The sequence below is a fragment of the Micropterus salmoides genome, unplaced genomic scaffold (assembly GCF_014851395.1).
Source record: "Micropterus salmoides isolate LMB-PRFRI ecotype aquatic unplaced genomic scaffold, ASM1485139v1 Ms_hic_scaffold_2, whole genome shotgun sequence".
In the NCBI taxonomy this organism is placed as follows: domain Eukaryota; kingdom Metazoa; phylum Chordata; class Actinopteri; order Centrarchiformes; family Centrarchidae; genus Micropterus; species Micropterus salmoides.
This window is the reverse complement of record NW_024041150.1, coordinates 10284952-10307813: the sequence shown is the minus strand read 5'-3', so window position 1 is coordinate 10307813 and position 22862 is coordinate 10284952. Positions and strand designations below refer to the sequence as shown.

At 40.0% G+C, this 22862-nt stretch overlaps 1 protein-coding gene across 1 annotated transcript in view; it reads right to left on the bottom strand.

The window, feature by feature from the left end:
• The window catches only part of LOC119911879 (mucin-5AC-like), a 37775-nt gene that overhangs the window by 5492 nt on the left and 9421 nt on the right, over positions 1–22862 (bottom strand). The window contains exon 5 of the mRNA XM_038730860.1: positions 719–1828. Coding sequence (XP_038586788.1) covers positions 719–1828 — 1110 coding nt within the window. The remainder of the gene's footprint in view (positions 1–718; positions 1829–22862) is intronic.

Here is a 22862-nt window from a genome sequence, read left to right as displayed (position 1 = left end):
GTAGGCTCAGAGGTTAATGTGTCTGCTGGACCTGTAGGTTGAGATGTTGATATGGTCTCCGAAGGCTGTGATGTTAATGTGTCTGTCTGAGCAGTTACGTCTGGTAATGTGGTTGTCTCAGCAGGCTCAGCGGTTGTTATGTCAGTGGGATTGGTTGGTTCAGGGACAGACGTTGTCACAACAAGTCCAGACGTAATTGAATCAGTATGACCTGTTAATTCAGGTACTGAGGTGGTACCAGTAGGCTCAGAGGTTAATGTGTCTGTTGGACCTGTAGGTTGAGATGTTGATATGGTCTCCGAAGGCTGTGATGTTAATGTGTCTGTCTGAGCAGTTACGTCTGGTAATGTGGTTGTCTCAGCAGGCTCAGCGGTTGTTATGTCAGTGGGATTGGTTGGTTCAGGGACAGACGTTGTCACAACAAGTCCAGACGTAATTGAATCAGTATGACCTGTTAATTCAGGTACTGAGGTGGTACCAGTAGGCTCAGAGGTTAATGTGTCTGTTGGACCTGTAGGTTGAGATGTTGATATGGTCTCCGAAGGCTGTGATGTTAATGTGTCTGTCTGAGCAGTTACGTCTGGTAATGTGGTTGTCTCGTCAGGCTCAGCGGTTGTTATGTCAGTGGGATTGGTTGGTTCAGGGACAGACGTTGTCACAACAAGTCCAGACGTAATTGAATCAGTATGACCTGTTAATTCAGGTACTGAGGTGGTACCAGTAGGCTCAGAGGTTAATGCGTCTGTTGGACCTGTAGGTTGAGATGTTGATAGGGTCTCCGAAGGCTGTGATGTTAATGTGTCTGTCTGAGCAGTTACGTCTGGTAATGTGGTTGTCTCGTCAGGCTCAGCGGTTGTTATATCAGTGGGATTGGTTGGTTCAGGGACAGACGTTGTCACAACAAGTCCAGACGTAATTGAATCAGTATGACCTGTTAATTCAGGTACTGAGGTGGTACCAGTAGGTTCAGATGTTACTGTATCTGTAGAATCTGTAGGTTGAGATGTTGATAGGGTCTCCGAAGGCTGTGATGTTAATGTGTCTGTCTGAGCAGTTACGTCTGGTAATGTGGTTGTCTCGTCAGGCTCAGCGGTTGTTATGTCAGTGGGATTGGTTGGTTCAGGGACAGACGTTGTCACAACAAGTCCAGACGTAATTGAATCAGTATGACCTGTTAATTCAGGTACTGAGGTGGTACCAGTAGGCTCAGAGGTTAATGTGTCTGTTGGACCTGTAGGTTGAGATGTTGATATGGTCTCCGAAGGCTGTGATGTTAATGTGTCTGTCTGAGCAGTTACGTCTGGTAATGTGGTTGTCTCAGCAGGCTCAGCGGTTGTTATGTCAGTGGGATTGGTTGGTTCAGGGACAGACGTTGTCACAACAAGTCCAGACGTAATTGAATCAGTATGACCTGTTAATTCAGGTACTGAGGTGGTACCAGTAGGTTCAGATGTTACTGTATCTGTAGAATCTGTAGGTTGAGATGTTGATAGGGTCTCCGAAGGCTGTGATGTTAATGTGTCTGTCTGAGCAGTTACGTCTGGTAATGTGGTTGTCTCGTCAGGCTCAGCGGTTGTTATGTCAGTGGGATTGGTTGGTTCAGGGACAGACGTTGTCACAACAAGTCCAGACGTAATTGAATCAGTATGACCTGTTAATTCAGGTACTGAGGTGGTACCAGTAGGCTCAGAGGTTAATGTGTCTGTTGGACCTGTAGGTTGAGATGTTGATATGGTCTCCGAAGGCTGTGATGTTAATGTGTCTGTCTGAGCAGTTACGTCTGGTAATGTGGTTGTCGACAGCTGGTGATCATACATTTTGGAATATTCTGGGAATAGAAAGTAAAAAAAGATCAAACGGTGTAGAGGTTGCTTTAAAGAGATCTTTGACCTAATTGTATTTCTAAATATATTACATTGAATTTGACTACACCAGTCTGAAATACACCTGAACTTTCCTCCAACAAATACCCAGAGAGGTGGGCCAAGAAATGACAAAAGTGAGTGATGTTGAAGGCATGGCCAGATGCATTGCATATTAATGCGGTTTTCATAATGGTACAAGAACAAATCTAGCAGCAAATCAATTGGTGATAGCTGTTAAATTCTTGTGACTTTGTGATTGGTTTGAAAGCATCTTTTGAAAATGTTCTGAAAAATAGCTTGCAACAAGAAATGTTAAATAACAAATGTAAGAAAGAATGTAGAAAATATCTGAAAATAACTAAGCTAAAAACACAATTTACTGATTACTGCATTAAATTCCATTATATTTTATTCTGAATTGTCACCAGCCACTTGAATTTTGTGTAAAGACATTTCCACCGTAAATTTGTGCAGAAGGTCTCAAGTGTTTTGTCACAGCTCTAACCTGAGCCCTGTCTCTTTCCCCACCACTTTTAAACACAAAGTGAAGCCCTTGCCCATCTTTAACTGTCATTTGCCTATTAAAGTTTTTGCAGTGTTGATAACACATGGGGGCGTGGGTTCATGGGGGCAGCTGTGGCCCAGGAGGTAGAGCAGGTTGCCTGTTAATCTGAAGGTTAGCAGTTCAAACCTCCCATGTCGAAGTGTCCTTGGGTAAGACATTGAACCCTGAATTGCCCAAGGTGGCTGTTCCATCAGTATGAATGTGTGTGAATGTTAGTTTCTGTTTGAGCACTTAGGCTCAGTGTATGAATGTGTGGAATTGGTGAATGCAATGTAGTGTTAAAGCGCTTTCAGTGGTTGCAAAGACTAGAAAGGCTCTATACCGAGCATTTACATAGCCTAAGCAGTTTCTATTCTAGTCTCTAGTACATGTAGTGAGTGTAGTGCTGCTTAAGGGACTTCACTCGGATTGCTTGGGGACCGGTGAGTATGAGGCTGGGAGGGCGTATAGGGAGTATACTCACTACAAAAAACTAGATTGTACCACAATTTAGAAAGACAACCTTTGGTCAGTCCATTTTCTCTGTTAAAGTGGGGAAGTGGAATTCTGTATTAGAAACTCAGGAAGTTTAAAGCCACTGACTGCATTGTGTTTTTTGTATTTTGTATGTATCAAATTATTTTTTTATCAATTTCACATTGATGGCCATAATGTATAGTGCCATTGTGTGTAGTGTATTTGTTGTCAGTGTTTGTTTTGTGTCTTTCTTTTTGTTTTGTTTCTGATACTTGGCAGAAGGGAGTCACAAACTCAATTTCATTTTGCAACCTATTTTAATTTGACAAATAAATCTACCTTATACCTTACCACAGTGAAGTAAAACTTGGCAATACATTATTACTGTTGATATTTTCCATGAAGGAAACAAATTAGGTAGTACAAAACAAAAAAGGACTTTATAAAAAAACAGATTGACAGAAATGTCTGTCATTTGAAGTGAGGTGAATGTGCTTAGTTTGAAATTTGTGTAAAGTTTCAGGTGACATTAGCGAGGAATAGCACTACTTAGTGTACCCAGCATTCCCTAGTCTAGATTCTCCCCTTTCTTCCACGGACAATATCAAAGTCAGACGCAGGTTGGATTACTCTAAAGTGCGATCTACACCAAGAATGACTGAACTAAAACAATAACTTTATCGTAATATTGAACTCTAGTGGATGGCGTAGTCCACACTGTATACTGAACAACAAACAAGGTGTTTCAGATTTTTTTCCATTTATTTTTCCATTTATTTATTTTTTTACCATTGCATAAAGTAAATAGTCAAAATGTGCTTTTGACTCAGTTTTTCCACAGAATATGGAGAGACTATGGTGGTGAGTCCAAGACCTGAGAGGGTACGGCAAAGTAAATTACATGTGTCCATTTACTTTTAATGGACACATGTAATATGTTTTATACTTTCTGTGAATATAATCCAATTAATCTTATTTCCATACTGCATAGAAACCTTATTTTGAAAACCGTACGTTGTCACATGTGTGACCTGGAACTAAGTTAATCAAGTCCGACCCAATTTGATAAATACTGTATGTGGTTCTTGTATCGCGTAACATGAAAACTTCATAGCCTCTTCAGGTATTACAGTAACGCGTTAACAATGCATTAACAACGCAGTAGTAACACATTGTAATATTAATTTTCCCAGTAACTAGTAGTGTACTGATTACTTTTCCAAAATAGTAATATTACACTTACTACGTTACTGATCACACCATCCTTGATGTGAATGCACAACTGCACGGCAGGTCAGCGGCACCGGACCTTATGTTGTTTAGGTCAGCTGTTAGCCAAAAAGTTAAAGGAAGAATGGAGAAGGAGGGAGAGAGGTGTTCTTTCCACAGATGTATCACCGTTATTGTGTGTTTTGTGTGTTTTTTTAAGGAGTAATGAGTAACTAGTAACTTATTACAATTTCTGAGTAACTTGCCCAACACTGGTTGCCACTAAGTGGCGCTATGACTTTGAGTGAATATTGATATATGGATGTGTTCAGGGCAGGACTGTTGTCCAAAATGTCAAATTTGGTGCAGATTTGAGCATGTACACTGAAGTGACACACCCTTTCACAAAAACTCACAGCACAATTTTCATTGTCAATGCCTTTACATTGCACAGCAAAAATTTGAAGTTGATCGGATCAATTCTGTAGGAGGAGTTCATTAAATTACGGAACCTGTTAATTGTCAAAAAGGACAGTAAATTCAAAATGGCCTAGTTTCTGTTTAGGGCATCACTCCCAGAGATGACATGATAGACATGATAGATGTGCCACAAAAATTTCATACATTTCGGGTAAATGTGGCCTAGGGGCTGCTTTTTAGGGGATGCAAGCAGGCCATTTTAATGTTTTTTGGTTCTGTTAAACGGTATTTTTCAGCCTCAATCTTAGTAGGGGTCAACCCCTATTGTTTTCACTCAGATTTTTAGGGGTTCAAGCCTGAAGTGGGCTGGAAACCCGCGAATGCAAGGCGTTGCGGTTCCCAGTACCGCAAAGCGGCTGGGAACCCTATTGTAATCGCTCACATTTTTATTATTATACTTCCGCCTCTAATTCCACTACTGCAGCCTAGACGGTAACTGCTAGGGATGCCAAACTCACAGGGTAAGTCCAGTTCACTGCACGTAACTCAGACGCAAAAATCCGCACACTTCTACCTCTAGGGGATAGGAGCTTCTAGGAGCAAGGTCAACGCGTTTGGGCTTGGAAATCCCGCCTACGAAGGCGGATATCAAAAACCTTATATCCACGTGTTCGGGGGATCGAGCTGAATCTCGTGGTATAGGCTACGCGAAAACTGAAAAACTTATTTTAATTAACTCCTCCGAAGCTGCAAGTCCGATCAACACCAAACGTAGCATGGATAATCTCTGGACCAAGCTGATGAAAGTTTGTAGAGGAAATTAAAATATCGCAATTATATGCTAATATATCTTTGCAAAAAACGCTACTAACAGGAAATGATGTCATATCTTCGCTTTGGAATGGCCGATCGACACCAAACTTTTAGAGAATTAATGTGGGACGCCCCCTGGGGGCATGTGCAAAATTTGGTGCAACTCGCCCCTAGGTGGCGCTATTGAATCCTAAACAATTGTTCCTCTATAACCACAAGTCACATTCATGAAACCAGAATTGTTCAGCATATTCCCCTTACTACAGGCACCAATGTTCACCCAAATATGCCCATAGGTGGCGCTGTAATTGCACATTAAAGACGTAAAAAGAAATCCCATTGACTTATATGCATTTTATCTCCATAACCACAAGTCCGATTGACACCAAATTTGGGTCAAGTGTTCCCCATGGGGCCCTTATGACACCTGCAATTTGGCCTAAAGGTGGCGCTATAATTGAAGCTCAAATACCGTCAGACAATCACATTCATTTCAGTGGGATTTTCAACCAAAGGACATTTTGCCTCATAACTACGGCCCACTACATCGCACATTCATAAACCTTATGTCTACGTGTTTGAAGAATGCTGCCGATTCCTATCATATAGGACATGCCTCTGTGCGATGACGTTTTCATTTTGCTAAATTGCAAAAACTGGATTTTAATTAGCTCCGACGAAGCCACAAGTCCGATCGCCACGAAACTTGGCACGGACGATCTCTGGACCGAGCCGAAGAACGTTTGTAGAGGGAATCTTGATGCACCAAAAAATGTCCCAATTACAAGCAAACAAATGTTTCCGCAAACGCTAAAAACAGGATGTCATGTCAGATCTTACGTTTGCAATATCCGATCTACACCAAACTCGGGGACCTTATCTGCCACGGCCTCCTGAGGGCCTGTGTGAATTTTGCCATCAATCGACCTCTAGGTAGCGCTATTAATTGGAAATCAAATAACACTCCCATAGACATACATTCATTTCAGATCTCCATAACCACAAGCCCCTTTCATTTATAACTCTGCTCACCAAAATCAACGGGAGCGGGATCAAGAAAACAGTCCCGCGCTGGTCTCTACTAGCCAGCTAATGCTGCTAAAAGGATGTGATGATATTATTGGTTGAAAATTGGTTGGTTCAGGCTTACATAAGCACATGTCATATTTTGTTTTACAAGAATAAAATGTGATTGGATTTTAATATAAAAATACAAAGAAATACAAAGATTGTTTGTATTTTTATGTTGTTAAATAGGCGCACAATATGACCAAGGATGTGACCTAAAAGGGTTAAGAGGGCCTTTTTCCATTTAATCTCCACTTTAAGCCTAACCACATGCAGGACGCAAGAGTCTCGTGTCAAAGCCCTGCATTCTGTATGCCCCAAATCCATTCCCACCATCTCCATTTAATTCCTATGTATTACAAAAACACCTTTTGGACTTCAAAATCCATTACTAGTGAGCATTATCCAAGCAGCAATTATTTTCCGTCCAAAACATGTTTGGAAAAAACATTTACATACAAACGTAATTAATAGACAATGACAATACAGAAGAGATCAAGAAACCAGAAGAATGGTAAGCAGGAGAGTAAATGGCACCAAGGGCCGTTTACAACCACATAAAACTACAGCTGTCATGTCTCCAGACAAAGTCACTTAACCGTAACCACATGTGAGTGTGCCAACTCAGGTGTTTGAAATGAATAAACGTATCTGCTCTGTGATTTTCAAGAAAGTTTGACCGGGGAGTGTCAGAACTCTAATTTGTAACTGGATTTGAGAAAAACTGACAAAAAAGTACTTTACTCATCAACACATGAATGACTGAAACAACCATTTCAAGAAAGATCCTATGTAGAGGATATAATAAACATACAGTGAAGACATGAGAAAAAATGTGTCTCATGAATCTTACCATTACTAGAACATAAGCAGATGAGTAGAGCAGAGAAAATCAGGAAATGTGAAGAAAACGCCATGATCAGATTACATTGGTGTCCGTCAGTGAAGTATGACACAAAATGCTTAAATCCAATTGTTGAAAATACAAAATGGCTACACGCGAAATGGTGCCCCACGTACACTTTATAAAGTGGATTAGCTCTTTCTAAACATACCCACCCAGTGTCAGGGTGTAGAGAAACGTAAGCGATAGCAGGATTGAAGTAGATAAGACGAACGAGCATGATATAAAACCACCTGATCATGACACAAGTTTATTGCACGTAACACACCTTTCCTAATGGTTCTCTCCTACATTCTTTTACACTTTATGTGCACTGTTAGTTACTGTGGAGGATGGTAGTAGTCACTGCCTATACAAAAAGCAAAGGCAATCTCTTTGTAACACTTTATCATCATAACTTTTTTGTGTATTTAGTGAGGGCAAGTTACAATGGAATTGTAATAAGTTACTTTGTACTTATTACTCCTTAAAAAAGTAATAATATTACTTTACTTATTACTGGGTATTAAAAGTAGCTAGTTACATTACTCATTACGTTACTATATTACTTTATATTACTAAATAGTGACAGACAACCTGTTCATCAACTCATTTCAGAAATTAATCCACTTTACTGGAACAATAATTAACCTTAGGAGCCATCAACAGCCAGATGATGCTGTACAGTATAGTGTATGTATTTAAAAAATTTTAAAAACTAACTAACTAATGAACTGTTTTTCTGCACATGCATTTATAAGAGCAGAATTCAGTGTTTTTACAAAACATAAAACGTTGCTTAAAAAAAGTGGCTGGAGTTTTTTTCGGCAAGTTTCATATTGCGATGCTGCTTTAGTGGATACTTCAATAAATTTGATGAATTGTTTGCGGTTGAAAGCCTTTTGCTGGTTGCACAAAGTTTACAACGGACGGCAATGTTGCTTACATCTTACACTGTGACTCAAAAATGGCAATACTTAAGCTGTTGAAAAAACGCCTCTCCCTCTTGTTCTCCATATTCCTTTAGCTTTTTGGCTAGCAGCCAAGGTTTGGCTTCTGGAGATGAAAAAGTTCTGGCAATGCAGTAACACAGTGAGCAGTAATTGGATTAGTAGCTCTAATATTATTACTGTTTTGGAAATAGTAATCCCTTATACTACTAGTTACTGGAGAAATTATTACAGTAATGTGTTGATGCCCAACACGTTAATAAGTGTTTAAACCTGCATTAACTGCATTTTTTTGCCACTTGGGAGAAGCAGAAACAAAGTTATGAACAAACAAACTTCATGCGGCACTTGCAGTGCTGACTTAATGTGATGAAATTGTGTCACCTGCGCTGCAAAATGTCACCATGTCACATGCCATTAAAACCTCATGGAAACAAAACAGCTGCAGTTGATTTTCTCCGGCGGCACCAAGATGCTAGTTCACCGCCAGACACATTACATGTATTCATTTAGCCGACACTTTTATCCAAAGCGACTTACAATTGCTATACATGTCAGAGGTCGCACACCTCTGGAGCAACTAGGAGTTAAGTGTCTTGCTCAGGGACACAATGGTGGATGGGTCACAGTGGAGGATTGAAACCAGGATTGAACCCACACCAAAGGCATGTGCTTATCCATTGCACCATCACCACCCTATACACACACACAACTTGGGACGCTACGCTGTGGTGATCTATCACTGACATCTCTCCACATTTGTTTATGTGTGTGTTGACAGAGTGAAAAAAATATGATAAATTTATTATTTATTAAGAAAATAGGAAGAAATTCAGAATAATGGAAGAACAACATAGGAAGGAGTTAGATATGAAGAGGTCTGAATTTGAGCGTCTACAAGCAGAAATGGACATGGAGGCTGCTCGTGCCAGACTGGAAATCTATGACTTGGATATCAGACAGGAAACTGATACAGTCCATAGAGCAGAACATCAGACAGACCACTTCTAGCTTCCCTCATGTTGTTACACCATTGTCAGTCAGTATAACTATAAACAGACTCCCAACACCAATGCCCACAGTTTTAGTGGAGACTCAAGCCTCTACATTGAATGGAGGGCTTCATTCATGTCACAGTAGCGCTGATAAGATGGAGTCAACAAACAAAGTTGAAAATAAGATAAAAGTGAGTGTATGCGGCTGCCTCTGACAATGTACTGCACGGACCAGACTCAAACAGGCGGCCTCCGGTATGGGAGGCGGACATGCTGAAGAGGAGGCTAAAGCCTGTGGCCACTGGCGTTGGTTGCCAGCGTGTGTCTTAAGGTGTCGGGAGTGAGGTTTACTCACTGCACAGCCTCGCTGGCTTCTGTCACACGGGTTTATACAATACAAGACCAAAGCAAGGCAAGTCTGAAATTTGGAAAACTTCTCAGTTCTTACTGACAAAAATGAATGCAATGATTTATGTTGGTTTTTCTGAACATTTAGCATAGCCTATTTGTGTCCCTTTTTTACTCTGCATGTCACAATGTATGCGGGTGCGGGTGGGAGTGGATAGACATGTTGCGGGAATGGGCGGTAGAGTAACACACATGTTGCGGGAGCGGGAGGTAATGGTCACCAAAATCAACAGGAGCGGGATCAAGACAACAGTCCCGCGCCGGTCTCTACTAGCTAGCTAGTGCTGCTAAAAGTTTAAAATTGATTCATGGGTGGGTGTGATGATATTATTGGTTGAAAATTGGTTGGTTCAGGCTTACATAAACACATGTCATATTTTGTTTTACAAGAATAAAATGTGATTGGATTTTAATATAAAAATACAAAGAAATACAAAGATTGTTTGTATTTTTATGTTGTTAAATAGGCGCACAATATGACCAAGGATGTAACCTAAAAGGGTTAAGAGGGCCTTTTTCCATTTTATCTCCACTTTAAGCCTAACCACATGCAGGACGCAAGAGTCTCGTGTCAAAGCCCTGCATTCTGTATGCCCCAAATCCATTCCCACCATCTCCATTTAATTCCTATGTATTACAAAAACACCTTTTGGACTTCAAAATCCATTACTAGTGAGCATTATCCAAGCAGCAATTATTTTCCGTCCAAAACATGTTTGGAAAAAACATTTATATACAAACGTAATTAATAGACAATGACAATACAGAAGAGATCAAGAAACCGGAAGAATGGTAAGCAGGAGAGTAAATGGCACCAAGGGCCGTTTACAACCACATAAAACTACAGCTGTCATGTCTCCAGACAAAGTCACTTAACCGTAACCACATGTGAGTGTGCCAACTCAGGTGTTTGACATGAATAAACGTATCTGCTCTGTGATTTTCAAGAAAGTTTGACCGGGGAGTGTCAGAACTCTAATTTGTAACTGGATTTGAGAAAAACTGACAAAAAAAGTACTTTACTCATCAACACATGAATGACTGAAACAACCATTTCAAGAAAGATCCTATGTAGAGGATATAATAAACATACAGTGAAGACATGAGAAAAAATGTGTCTCATGAATCTTACCATTACTAGAACATAAGCAGATGAGTAGAGCAGAGATAATCAGGAAATGTGAAGAAAACGCCATGATCAGATTACATTGGTGTCCGTCAGTGAAGTATGACACAAAATGCTTAAATCCAATTGTTGAAAATGCGAAATGGATACACGCGAAATGGTGCCCTACGTACACTTTATAAAGTGGATTAGCTCTTTCTAAACATATCCACCCAGTGTCAGGGTGTAGAGAAACGTAAGCGATAGCAGGATTGAAGTAGATAAGACGAACGAGCATGATATAAAACCACCTGATCATGACACAAGTTTATTGCACGTAACACACCTTTCCTAATGGTTCTCTCCTACATTCTTTTACACTTTATGTGCACTGTTAGTTACTGTGGAGGATGGTAGTAGTCACTGCCTATACAAAAAGCAAAGGCAATCTCTTTGTAACACTTTATCATCATAACTTTTTTGTGTATTTAGTGAGGGCAAGTTACACAGGAATTGTAATAAGTTACTTTGTACTTATTACTCCTTAAAAAAGTAATAATATTACTTTACTTATTACTGGGTATTAAAAGTAGCTAGTTACATTACTCATTACGTTACTATATTACTTTATATTACTAAATAGTGACAGACAACCTGTTCATCAACTCATTTCAGAAATTAATCCACTTTACTGGAACAATAATTAACCTTAGGAGTCAACAGCCAGATGATGCTGTACAGTATAGTGTATGTATTTAAAAATTTTTAAAAACTAACTAACTAATGAACTGGTTTTCTGCACATGCATTTATAAGAGCAGAATTCAGTGTTTTTACAAAACATAAAACGTTGCTTAAAAAAAGTGGCTGGAGTTTTTTTCGGCAAGTTTCATATTGCGATGCTGCTTTAGTGGATACTTCAATAAATTTGATGAATTGTTTGCGGTTGAAAGCCTTTTGCTGGTTGCACAAAGTTTACAATGGACGGCAATGTTGCTTACATCTTACACTGTGACTCAAAAATGGCAATACTTAAGCTGTTGAAAAAACGCCTCTCCCTCTTGTTCTCCATATTCCTTTAGCTTTTTGGCTAGCAGCCAAGGTTTGGCTTCTGGAGATGAAAAAGTTCTGGCAATGCAGTAACACAGTGAGCAGTAATTGGATTAGTAGCTCTAATATTATTACTGTTTTGGAAATAGTAATCCCTTATACTACTAGTTACTGGAGAAATTATTACAGTAATGCGTTGATGCCCAACACGTTAATCAGTGTTTAAACCTGCACTAACTGCATTTTTTTGCCACTTGGGAGAAGCAGAAACAAAGTTATGAACAAACAAACTTCATGCGGCACTTGCAGTGCTGACTTAATGTGATGAAATTGTGTCACCTGCGCTGCAAAATGTCACCATGTCACATGCCATTAAAACCTCATGGAAACAAAACAGCTGCAGTTGCTTTTCTCCGGCGGCACCAAGATGCTAGTTCACCGCCAGACACATTACATGTATTCATTTAGCCGACGCTTTTATCCAAAGCTACTTACAATTGCTATACATGTCAGAGGTCGCACACCTCTGGAGCAACTAGGAGTTAAGTGTCTTGCTCAGGGACACAATGGTGGATGGGTCACAGTGGAGGGACTTGGATTAGTAGCTGTAATATTATTATTGTAGAGCTTTCCAGCAGGTATGACTAGTGGTTTACATATATATCATAAGTGATGGGTGTTATTATTATGTTCTGGAGTATCCGAGAAATAAGTGTGTACATTTACCGACTTATTCCAAACGAAGCCATATATGTTATCTTCTTGCTAGGTTAAAGATTTGTTTATTATTCCTAGTCTCCAGACTATATTTTCTGTGTATGCTTAATTAGGTACGGTGCGCAAGCGTTTAACCTTTAGGTTTTATTTTCATTTAGTTGATGTTCAGGACTGGTACGCCTTGACTATAAACTAGCATGGCTAGTAATTCAGATGAAAAATTCATATCACATGACTGGGTAAAATTATTAGGTAATTCTGGTGTTTGTGTTTTCATTGCAGGTTTACAACCTAACAAAACTAACTAGACTAACTAACAGGCTATCGTAGCGATAGCATTCAGGCTACCTAGTTTGTGTATGTGTGCACAATTAAGCCCATAATGAGACTTGAGTTGTATCCGCCGTACTTGTCCTGAAACCCTTCCAGTGGGGAGTTTATTGAGCTATAGAAGGTAGCTCAGTAGAGAACTGGACAATTAGTGTTTTGGAAATAGTAATCCCTTACACTACTAGTTACTGGAGAAAGTATTAAAGTAATGCGTTAATGCTCAACAAAGTGTTTAAACCTGCATCAACTGCATTTTTTTGCCACTTGGGAGAAGCAGAAACAAAGTTATGAACAAACAAACTTCATGCGGCACTTTGAAGTGCTGACTTATGGCCCATTTAAACTCCTGTATAGGGTCTACATGCGTACCTACGCCGTAGGCTACGCATGTAGCCATCCATTAATACTTGTGCGTAGGTGTGTCCGTCATTCTGCAATTACACCCCAAACGCTAGTCGGCAGTAGCGCTACAGTGTTACTGCAGGCTAACTTCCGATTTAGCGCTCCGCTAACGTAAATTTGGGTAAAATTGTATATGTGCACGTTTTCAAATGTTACCGACCAAATGGATCACATTCTGAGGGCGAAACGAGTCATTTGCTCGGTTTGCGACGGTCAAATATTATATTCACTGTGTTACAGCCGCCGTTTTGGCCGCTAGTAAATGTTACTTCAAAGCGCGGGGTACTTCCGGTCAGCTCGGAGGCATTGCGAGGCTACCCAGCCGACCAATCACAGAGCTTATGGTCCGCGTCGACTCGACGTGTAGTTACATTTTTGAGGAGGTGCACGTCAGGCGACAGCGTAGCCTCTGCGTAACCTCTGCGTAGCCCCATAGCCTACGCCGTCGATTTGACGCAGAAGTATATATTACACTTTAACGTGACCATGGGGGTGCAACTGATTATACCGTTGCAACCCTCATTTCAACTTGAAAAACTGTTCCACGATCAGTGTCCACACCTGGGGAAACACATGAAGCACATTAAAACCTTGTGTGTACAATAACTGAGAGCACTGCTGTTTGCGGGCAGAGTTTTGGGCGATACATTTATTGAGTTTTCAGGTGGGTGAACCAGGGTAAAGCGTCTCCCCATTTTTAGAGAGTCGCTGTGCCAGGCACACATAGACATAAAAAGGGACTTCAGCACCTGCCCTTTTTCTTCCTCAAGAGAAATTGCTTTTTTCTGGGGTGCTTTAAATAGATGAATATACAGTTTATTTATTCATGTTTTCGCACAGCTTCCCTGTCAAACAAACCTATTTATTGACCAAAAAAACTAAATATCAGGTCGGAAGATGAGATTTTGTCAAGTTCCAATTCCCTTTCTCTCTCTGTCTCTCTCTCTCTCTCTCTCCTCTCCCTCCCTCGGCGTCTCCCTGCAGCAGCACAACACAACTAAACTATAACTCATTTGAGGGTCTTGTTCTTGGTCTTTCGCACCCAGGTTGGAAATCACTGCAACCAATTCTTTTTGTTATAGTGTACCGAGCACCTGGCCCGTACTCTGAATTCTTATCTGAATTTGCAGAGTTTTTGTCAACTTTAGTCCTTAAAACGGACAAAGTTATTATTGTAGGAGATTTTAATATTCATGTGGATGTTGAGAATGACAGCTTCAGTACTGCGTTTATCTCTTTGTTAGATTCCATCGGCTTCTCTCAGAGTGTTCATGAACCGACTCACTGTTTTAACCACACCCTCGACCTTGTTTTGGTGTATGGTATTGAAATTGAACATTTAGTGGTGTTCCCACAGAATCCCTCTTTGTCCGACCACTGTTTGATAACTTTTGAGTTTGTATTGCTGAACTACTCGCCATTGGGCAAAAATTTCTATACAAGATGTCTGTCTGATAGTGCTATAGCTAAATTTAAGGATGCGATTCCATCAGCTCTAAATTCATTATCTAGTCACAAAGTAACGGAGGACTCCTATGCTAATTTCAGTGCCTCCCAAATCGATCATCTTGTTGATAGTGCTGCAGGCTCGCTGCGAATGACACTCGACTCTGTAGCCCCTCTAAAAAAGAAAATACTAAAACAAAGACGGTTAGCTCCATGGTATAATACTGAAACTCGCAAATTAAAGCAAATATCACGGAAACTTGAGAGGAATTGGCGTTCCACCAAAGTGGAAAATTCTCGTTTAATTTGGCAAGATAGTCTTAAAACTTATAGGAAGGTCCTCCGTAATGCCAGAGCAGTGTACTACTCGTCATTAATAGAGGAAAATAGGAACAACCCCAGGTTTCTTTTCAGCACTGTAGCCAGGCTGACAGAGAGTTACAGCTCTATTGAGCCAAGTATTCCCATAGCTCTCAGTAGTTACGATTTCATGAGCTTCTTTAATGATAAAATTCTAGCTATTAGAGACAAAATTCACCAAGACCTGCCCTCAATTGGCACCGACTTATCTCTTAACTCAGGAACCTTAGAAACAGCTGTAGAACCAGATACATGTTTAGACTGTTTTGCTTCCCTCAATCTTTACCAACTAACTTCAATAATTTCTTCATCTAAACTATCAACCTGCCTCTTAGACCCCATCCCGACTAGGCTGCTTAAAGATGTTTTACCCTTAGTCAGCACCTCTATACTAGATATGATCAATCTATCTCTATCAACAGGCTATGTACCACAGTACTTTAAAGTAGCTGTAATTAAACCTCTTCTGAAAAAGCCCAAACTTGATCCGGATGTTTTAGCCAACTATAGACCTATATCTAACCTTCCATTTCTCTCTAAGGTTCTGGAGAAAGCAGTTGCTAAACAGCTGTGTGACTTTCTACAGAGCAATAGTTTATTTGAGGATTCTCAGTCAGGATTTAGAGCTCATCATAGCACAGAGACAGCACTGGTGAAAATTACTAATGACCTCCTTATTGCATCAGACAAAGGACTTGTCTCTGTACTGGTTTTATTAGATCTTAGTGCTGCATTTGATACCATTGACCATCAGATCCTATTGCAGAGAATGGAATATTTCATTGGCATTAAAGGAACCGCTCTAAGCTGGTTTAAGTCCTATTTATCAGATCGATTTCAGTTTGTACATGTTAACGATGAGTCCTCCATGCACGCCAAAGTTACTCATGGAGTTCCTCAAGGATCTGTCCTTGGACCAATCCTCTTCACTTTATATATGCTTCCTTTAGGCAATATTATCAGGAAACATTCCATAAGCTTTCATTGTTATGCAGATGATACTCAGTTATATCTATCGATCAAGCCAGATGAAACTCATCAGTTAGCTAAACTTCAAATGTGCCTTCAGGATGTTAAAACCTGGATGACCTGTAATTTTCTCATGTTAAACTCAGATAAAACTGAAGTTATTGCTCTGGGGCCTAAGCACCTCCGTGACGCATTATCTAAAGATATAGTTTCCCTGGATGGCATCGCCCTGGCCTCCAGCACCACTGTGAGGAATCTTGGAGTTATCTTTGATCAGGACATGTCGTTTAAGTCTCACATTAAGCAAATTTTAAGGACCGCCTTTTTTCACCTACGTAATATTGCGAAAATCAGGAACATCCTGTCTAAAAATGATGCAGAAAAACTAGTCCATGCATTTGTTACTTCTAGGCTGGATTACTGCAATTCCTTATTATCAGGCTGCTCGAAAAAGTCCATTAAGACTCTTCAGCTGATCCAGAATGCTGCAGCACGTGTTCTGACAGGAACCAGGAAAAGAGATCACATTTCTCCTGTTTTAGCTTCTTTGCATTGGCTTCCAGTAAAATCCAGAATAGAATTTAAAATCATTCTTCTTACCTACAAAGCTCTTAATGGTCAGGCACCATCTTATCTTAAAGAGCTCATAGTACCTTACTACCCCACCAGAGCACTGCGCTCCCAGAATGCAGGGTTACTTGTGGTTCCTAGAGTCTCCAAAAGTAGACTAGGAGCCAGAGCGTTCAGCTATCAAGCTCCTCTCCTGTGGAACCAGGTTCCAGTTTGGGTTCAGGAGGCAGACACCATCTCCACATTTAAGAGTAGGCTTAAGACTTTCCTCTTTGATAAAGCTTATAGTTAGGGCTGGCTCAGGTAGTCCTGAACCATCCCTTAGTTATGCTGCTATAGGCCTAGACTGCCGGGGGATTTCCCATGATGCACTGAGCTCCTCTCTCCTCTACTTTCTCTCCCTCTGTATGCAACCTTATCCCATTATTGCATGTTACTAACACAACGTCTCCCCTTTCTGGTAGTCTTGTGCTTTCTCGTCTCTCTCCTCTCTCCTATCACTTCCTGCAGGTTTTCTGGCTCTGGAGCTGTGGAGTCTGGATCTGTGGCTGCGGGTCACCTGCTGCCCCCGTGTTCCTGCTTGACACCCTCTGCTACAATTATTGTTACGATTGTTATCATTAAAACTACTATACATATCTATACCATTTTTGATTCAGTCTATATCAACATCACCTTTACTGTCTGTACCTCTGTGTGGATATTGTGTGGGCTGCCTCCCTCCCCTCTCTCTCTCCTTCCACCCCCCCCCCCTCTCTCTCTCTCTCTCTCTCAACCCCAACCGGTCGAGGCAGATGGCCGTTTTACATTTACAGCTATTATCACTGTTGGCGCAGGTGGGATTTGAACCCACAACAGTACTACTCCAGAGACTGACACTCAACCAACTGAGGTATTTAGCTAGACTGCTTGTAATCTGAAAATTTGATCTTTTGTTGTGCATTTTCTTAAAAGAAAAAAAAAGCTTTTCAGCTATAATTTTGGTGTTCTTAGTTAGAGCTTGAGTAGCTGTGCATAAACATATCCATCATAGTGTCCACACTCCAAGCAACTGATTTGCAAGTTAAAGAACTGGTGACAGGGAACTCATTGACTCTCTGTTCAGCCTGTAGTTAGAACACAGAGTCAATGAGACCACAACTGTGAGTTACCTATCAATAAATGTTCAGCTCCAAACAACTAAACCTGCACTGAGAAATATTATGCCATTTTGAGACAGAAAAGGCATGTGGCTACATTTTGATGCCTTTTTTGTGCTTATGGAGATAAATTTATTGTAATATGTAATTATCTTACTATCATTCTTAGCATCTAACTGTTATGTTATTAATTAATTTATATGAAGAATTGCTACTTCCTTCCCCCTTGGCTCAGAGCAGACTAATTTTGGTTCCTACCTGCCTTTGTTTCTGGGGGACCGGGAAGTGTGTTACATGCTGGCAGACAAGAGTGGGCCTTTCTCATTTCCCAAATTTGTGCCTCCTCGATCCTCGCCTCCTTGCAGCACGTTTTAGTCCCTCCCACCCGAGATGTGAGCTCGAGGAATAGAGGAGAAGACGCAGGGAGAGAGGAGTCAAGGAAACAGGCATTTAACGAAATGAGATGTCCTTTCCTCGTACCTGACATTTTCAATTAGATATGACATGTTCCACAGCTGCATCATCTGTTCACTGTTTGAGCCTGCCACTGTCAGATGAGCAGACCAACTTTTGGCACTAAAGGCTACAGATCATATCTTCACAATCCAGAAACATGTCTATCAACATTTTAACACCTAGAAACATCTCGAGGTTCCAATAAACATTATAGTATCTGTTCACTACACACAAATACAGTAACTTCTTTTTGGCGGTGCGCCTTTTGTCTGTGAACAGGAGATGATTTCAGCCCTCTGCCTGTTGAGGTGAGAGTTTCATCATCAGTCCCTTTACGAAATGCTACAGTAACATTTATCTCATATAGCCCCAACTGTCATCTCAGGACTCTACTGTTGGAATGGCATATGCAGACTACATCGGCACTATTATTATAACATGAAACACAGCAGATCAGGTCTGAATGCTCTGGCTGATATTACAGCCTAATAATCTGACTTCAGCAGACGTTAATGGAATACTCATTTAGGCTATGCATAAATCATCCACCAACCCCCCACCAACTAATTATTTTATCAGATTTAGAGACCAGCACCTGCTTGGACATTTTACCCCATAGCTTTCCAGGTGATTTCTTTAGCCTACTGTGTTAAATTGATGAGTGATTTACTTTGATGATTACAGAGGCTGCTGCCAGTCATTTAAATGTTTCCATCCCTGCAGTAATAAACTTGACAGGACAGCCAGAGGAAACTCTGTAGAAGAAACAGAATTAAACTTTTAGCTTCTATAATCCATGTTTAGACGCTCAGATGGAGCTCAGCATTGATCAGGAGGACGGCTGCTTTACTCCAAACAGTTTCTCTGGATGAACCTGGGCTGTGTGTGAGACCTTGTGGATGTGTAGAAGAACACAGAACATGAATTAACATAAGATCCTGACCTATCCTGTTGCTGCGTCACGGGATTTAAATTTTAATGTATGTTGCTGTGGCTGGTGCATAAATGCGCACAGTGTCATTAATAAGACGCTTTGCCCAGTCAGCCCCTATTCAGTGTTAATTTTTTACGATCATGCTGCCCATCCACACATCACATTCAACAACATCAGTGATATTAGTGAAATGAATTAAGAAATGTGGTTAGAACAACTTTAGGAGGGGCTACACAAACGTCAAAGGGCAGAATGTTAGATTGCACATTTTATCATTTTTAATAGCCTTATCTAAAATAATTTGTAACCACAAAAGGAACACTTTAGAGTCGAGCTCTGGTCATGGGTTGGTCCAGCTGCATGTCACACCTCTTTTAAATATCACAGCAGCTGAAAAGACTTCCGCAAAGGATACATATCCGCGCTTATAGCTCCTCTAGCAAGCCTCCTAGTGTCTCGCTCCTCAGTGTGCATTTTAGGAATTGAGATGAAAATGTGTGTCAACCAAAACACACATGGGACCGAATCGGTTTGCAACACTGAAAGCTATTCACGAGCTGAAAGAAGGTTTCACCGTCTTTGAACAATAAATAAACAAAAGTGGACATTAACAAAGTTAAAGAGGAGATGAAAGGGCTCCGGTTTCAAGTCAAAGAAAGGTCTCATCAACCTCCCGGAAGATAATGAGCAAGATTGCACCAGATGATCAAAGTAAGCTTGGATTCATGATTGACACTGTGCACGAGTCCTGCACCCCATGCAATTATTATACAGTTCAGTTCTGCGCACCTTCAGACACAAGATTTGGAAGAACTCACACAACGCGGACACATGAAGAAAAATTAATCTCTGCATACCTGAACCCTCTCCGAGAGAGACTGCAGAAACAAACTGTGGCCCTTAGTCGAGCAGGCACGTAAGGGAGGAAAGAAAAATAGATGTCAAAGTCCGGTCGCCTTCATCGATGGAGTAAAACATGTTGAATAAGAAGTTACTACCAATTATAATGAAGATTGGTTAAGATATTGAGGCATGTAAAACTTTGACAAGTAGGTCTAACATGGCTCAATAGTTCTATTTTTGGTACTCTCCGTGCTCAGTGTATTCCTAATTTTTACAAAGGTTAAGAGTCTTTGTTAGCTCTTATCTTCTGTTACATTTGTTCTTGTTTTGAAGGCATCAACCTACTTATTTAATTTATTTAGTTCTTCTTTTATTATGGCAAATGCTAACTTCATTAAGCCTAAAATTGTTTCACTAAATATTAAAGGCATACAAAATATCACTAAAAGGAAGGCTATTTATTCGTTTTGTAGACACTCTAATGCAGACTTGGTTTTTCTATAGGAGACCCACTCATGTGAGGATTATGGCAAATTTTATTTAAGTCATGGCTCCAGTCACTCAGCAGGAGCTGCTATTTTGTTCAGTAAATTTAAAGGAGAGGTGGTAGAATCCCAGGGTAGATGAAATATCTTCTCAAAATCAATAACAAGCACCTGGTGGTGAATAATATCTATGGACATAATAATAACGCTTTAGCAAAAAACATGTTTACACATCCAGCTATAGAATTAAAAAAGATATATCACACCTATGTGAAAAACTCAGTGTCATTCATGTCTGGCGTTACATGATTTGTTTAACCCTTTCTCTTTTTATTCAACAATCACTCTGTAAGAAGATAAATAGTACTTTAATTAATTTTGTTTGGAACCACTTGGAAACAGACACCTATTTCCAGGAAAATAACCTAAATGATTCAGGAATAACTCCTCAACTATAAGGCCTAAATGCATAATTCTGGTCTCCTTTGATAGGTCAGAAGCTAAGGAATATGAATCAACTAAACCTATTTATTTTGCTATTAAAGAGTAAATGGAGATGCAAAATGTAAAATATCTATATTTTAATAGCAATATCACCATCAAAACCATCATCCAACTCATTATAATGCAACTGAATATCTTCTCATTCACATGGAATACAACTGTAACTGTAAATTTGATGAAAAGAAACTAATATGTTATTACACAATTTTTCAAAAATATTTTGATGTTTTGGCCATATTTACTGTTTATATGTTCACTTTTATTGGGAGTTTTCAATATTTAACAATATTATACAATAAATATATACAATTATAATATACAACTACTTTCCAAATAACATAAAGCTTCCAAAACATTGAAATATTGATAAAAACAGTGAATATTGATCAACATTCCTATGACCAAAAGCACTCCCATGCTTTACAGGCCTACAACTTGATAACAGAACACCTACAGGGCTTTGTCTTGAGCAGACGAATCGTTTGATATATGTTTGGTCTGTGTAGCTTCTCCGAGTTGGCCTGTAGATGCTGACCCAGATCAACCATATGGGCAGCCTGGGCACGTGCCTAGGGGCCCTTGAGCAGAGAGGGGCCCTCTGTGATGGAGGTTGTTTACTAAAAATTAAGTCTCATTATGATTGTCTGATTTATATGTCAGTTTGATGACTGGCCAGAGGTAATGATTAGAAGTAGGCCACGATGTACTGTGGAGAGTGGATGGGCATAGAGCAGGTGGTTTACACCATACAGATTTCATGATCAGTTTTTGTAAGAACAAATTGAGATTAAAACAGTGGAATTAATTTGTATTTCCATGGTCAGATAGCTTGTATCTGAAAAAAATAGATAAGGAAGAGAAAGAAGCAGCTGCAATTAAAAATCACCTGCTAAAAAGTAGCTTTTTCAAAAAAGCAAAAAATGAAGAGGAAGATGTCGAGCTAGCCAGTGTTAGCTTGGAAGCATTGTCTACTCTACCAGCTAACGTTATGCTCAGCCTTAGTAAGTTTACTGTAACGTTAGCTTACTTTAGGAAGGAAAGGGAAAATGAGGTACGCCGGTCACCAAACAGAACTCCAGAGCACTATGGGGATTGATTACAGGGATTTCAGCCTTCAGTCAGAATCTGGCAGCTAACTATCCAGCATCACAGAGGGGAATGATATTACATAGTCACTGTCCACCAGAAAAATATATAGCTTTGCTTGTTGCTAGCTGGACTTTGAGGACTTGATCGGCTACTTTGCAAAGAAAAAGAAAAGAAAAGCAGAACTTCTAAAGGTGAGAGCTAGTAATTTAAGCTATCTGTGAAGTAACTTAGGCTAATAAGGTGCATGGGACACACAGGAATACATTTACATTTCCATTTACTCATTTGGCAGACGCTTTTATCCAAAGCGACTTACATTTGAGGAACAACATACAAGCATCAACAGAGTCTACAACTGACAATACATACTAGTAAGAGCAGCAATAAATACTAATAAGAGCTCACAGTACATATCACATCAATGGGGTAAATACCTAGGGAAGGAAGTAAGAGTTAACAAAAAGTGCAATCAAAAAAAAAAGTGCAATCAATACAAAGAAGAGCACAGGAAGTGCATGTTAGAGGTGAGGAGTTAGAGGTGTTATAAGAGGAAGTGTTCTCGGAAGAGATGAGTTTTCAAGAGCTTCTTGAAGTTAGGATGATGGCGTGTGGTAGCTCATTCCACCATCGTGGTGTCACAGATGAGAACAGGGACTGGGATTGCTTTGTGTGAAGGGATGGCAGAGCCAGGCGGCTCGTTGGAGGAGCGTAGCGGCCGAGAAGGAACGTAAGTTTATATATGGTATATTGTAAATAATAATAATCTCATACAGATTCAAGCAAAGGAAGCAACTGTAGTTACCATGTACTAATATAATCAAAAAGACACTTT